Source organism: Helianthus annuus, chromosome 12, assembly GCF_002127325.2.
Source record: "Helianthus annuus cultivar XRQ/B chromosome 12, HanXRQr2.0-SUNRISE, whole genome shotgun sequence".
NCBI lineage: Eukaryota > Viridiplantae > Streptophyta > Magnoliopsida > Asterales > Asteraceae > Helianthus > Helianthus annuus.
In genome coordinates this window covers 73091082-73092736 of record NC_035444.2, presented here as the reverse complement: position 1 = coordinate 73092736, position 1655 = coordinate 73091082, and the positions used below count along the sequence as shown (strand labels likewise).

General features: G+C 39.5%; 1 protein-coding gene across 1 annotated transcript; it reads right to left on the bottom strand.

Annotated features, from left to right (window-relative positions):
- Positions 1 to 567: 567 nt before the first annotated feature.
- LOC110893108 lies at positions 568 to 1217 on the bottom strand. The gene is made up of 2 exons (XM_022140228.1): positions 1172 to 1217; positions 568 to 1082 (listed from the first exon to the last, which is right to left on the bottom strand). The coding sequence occupies exons 1-2, from the start codon at positions 1215 to 1217 to the stop codon at positions 568 to 570; spliced, it is 561 nt and encodes a 186-aa protein (XP_021995920.1).
- Positions 1218 to 1655: the final 438 nt, after the last annotated feature.

Below are 1655 nucleotides of genomic sequence, written 5' to 3'. Positions count from 1 at the left end.
AGGCTGGAGGGTGTGGGATGGAGCCCCTAGGGGTTTTATGAGGACACGTCAGCTAGGGGGCTTTATCACGCCCTCCTTTAACTTGCAGGGTATGGAATGGAGCCCCGTCATCTTTACCTAATTATTTTTTTAATTTAAAAATTTAAAAATTATTTAATTTTGATATATTAATTTATAACTCATAATTTAAATAATATAAATAAAATGCCATAATTGAAATAATATAAATACAATGGCATAATTAAAATAAAAAAAAAATACAAAGTCACTCGTCGTCTTCGTCGACTCCTCCTTGTTCACGATAAAACCATAGGTGCTCGGTCAGATCGGCTCGAATGTTATAATGTGTGTTTCTGGCTCGTACCTTCGATCAGATAGCTTCTTTTTCAGCGTATGTTAGTATTGGGTTCGTCGGTTGGTTACTTTCATCATAACTTTCTCCACAAAACGCTATACCCGAGTCCTCCAATATCATGTTATGCGAAATGATGCACATATACATGACGTTTCTCATTTTACTTTTTTCAAGTATCCTCGACGGCTGGGCGATGATAGACCATCTCTTTTTTAACACACCGAAAGCCCGCTTGATATCTTTTCTTGCTGACTCTTGTTTTTCTTGAAATACAATCTTTTTTCGTCATCTGGACAAGAAAGAATTTTTACCAACGTCGCCCACTCGGGATAAATACCGTCTGTGAGATAGTACCCATACTTATACTCTACGTCGTTTGCATAGAATGAAGTATCTAATGCAACACCGTCTATGACATCGTCGAAAAGATTCGAGGACATTAAAACTGCGATGTCATTGTTCGCACCGGTCATGCCAAAGTACGCATGCCAAATCCATAAATCTTGAGAAGCGAGCGCTTGTAATATTAGGGTAGGATCATCGTGGTCACCACGATGATGTTGCCATTTCCAAGCGGTTGGACATGCCGTCCAATCCCGGTACGTGCAATCAAGACTACCCAACATCCCAGGAAACCCGTGTATGCGCTGATGGGCCTCGTATAGAAGTGGAACGTCGGCGACGGTTGGCATCCTCAAATATCGTCTCCCGTACAGAGAGATAACACCTAATAAAATAGTGTTAATAAAAAAAATAATAACAATGTAAATAAAAATAATAATAATAAGAATAAAGAGTAGTGTTAATAAAAATTACCTTCACAGAAATTTTCAAGAGAATCACGACACATTCTTGACGACATCCTTAAATATTCATTCCACGCATCACTCGATGTGTCTTACGCTAGTAGCCTAATTGTTGCTGTACACTTTTGTATTCCAGATAAACCAACTTTGTGACTTGCACTTCTCTTTGCGTGAAAAAAGGGAATTCGTCCGCAAGATCATTAAAAATTTTAACGAAAAGAAGACGGCTCATACGAAACCTACGCTTAAACTGACCATCATCGTACGACGGATTTCCGCAAAAATAATCTTGCACTAGACGTTCATGAGCACCTAACCGATCCCGTTCAAGAGCCGGTTGTCTGGTACACGATGTAAATAATTATCGCCTCCTGCGTAATTGCGATAACCATATCGTCAAGAACACCGTCGGATGAAGAGCTCGAAGAATCGGATGACATTTTTTAGTTGTGATTGCTGTGTGTTTGAGTTGTGATTGGTGTGTGTAGGATCGT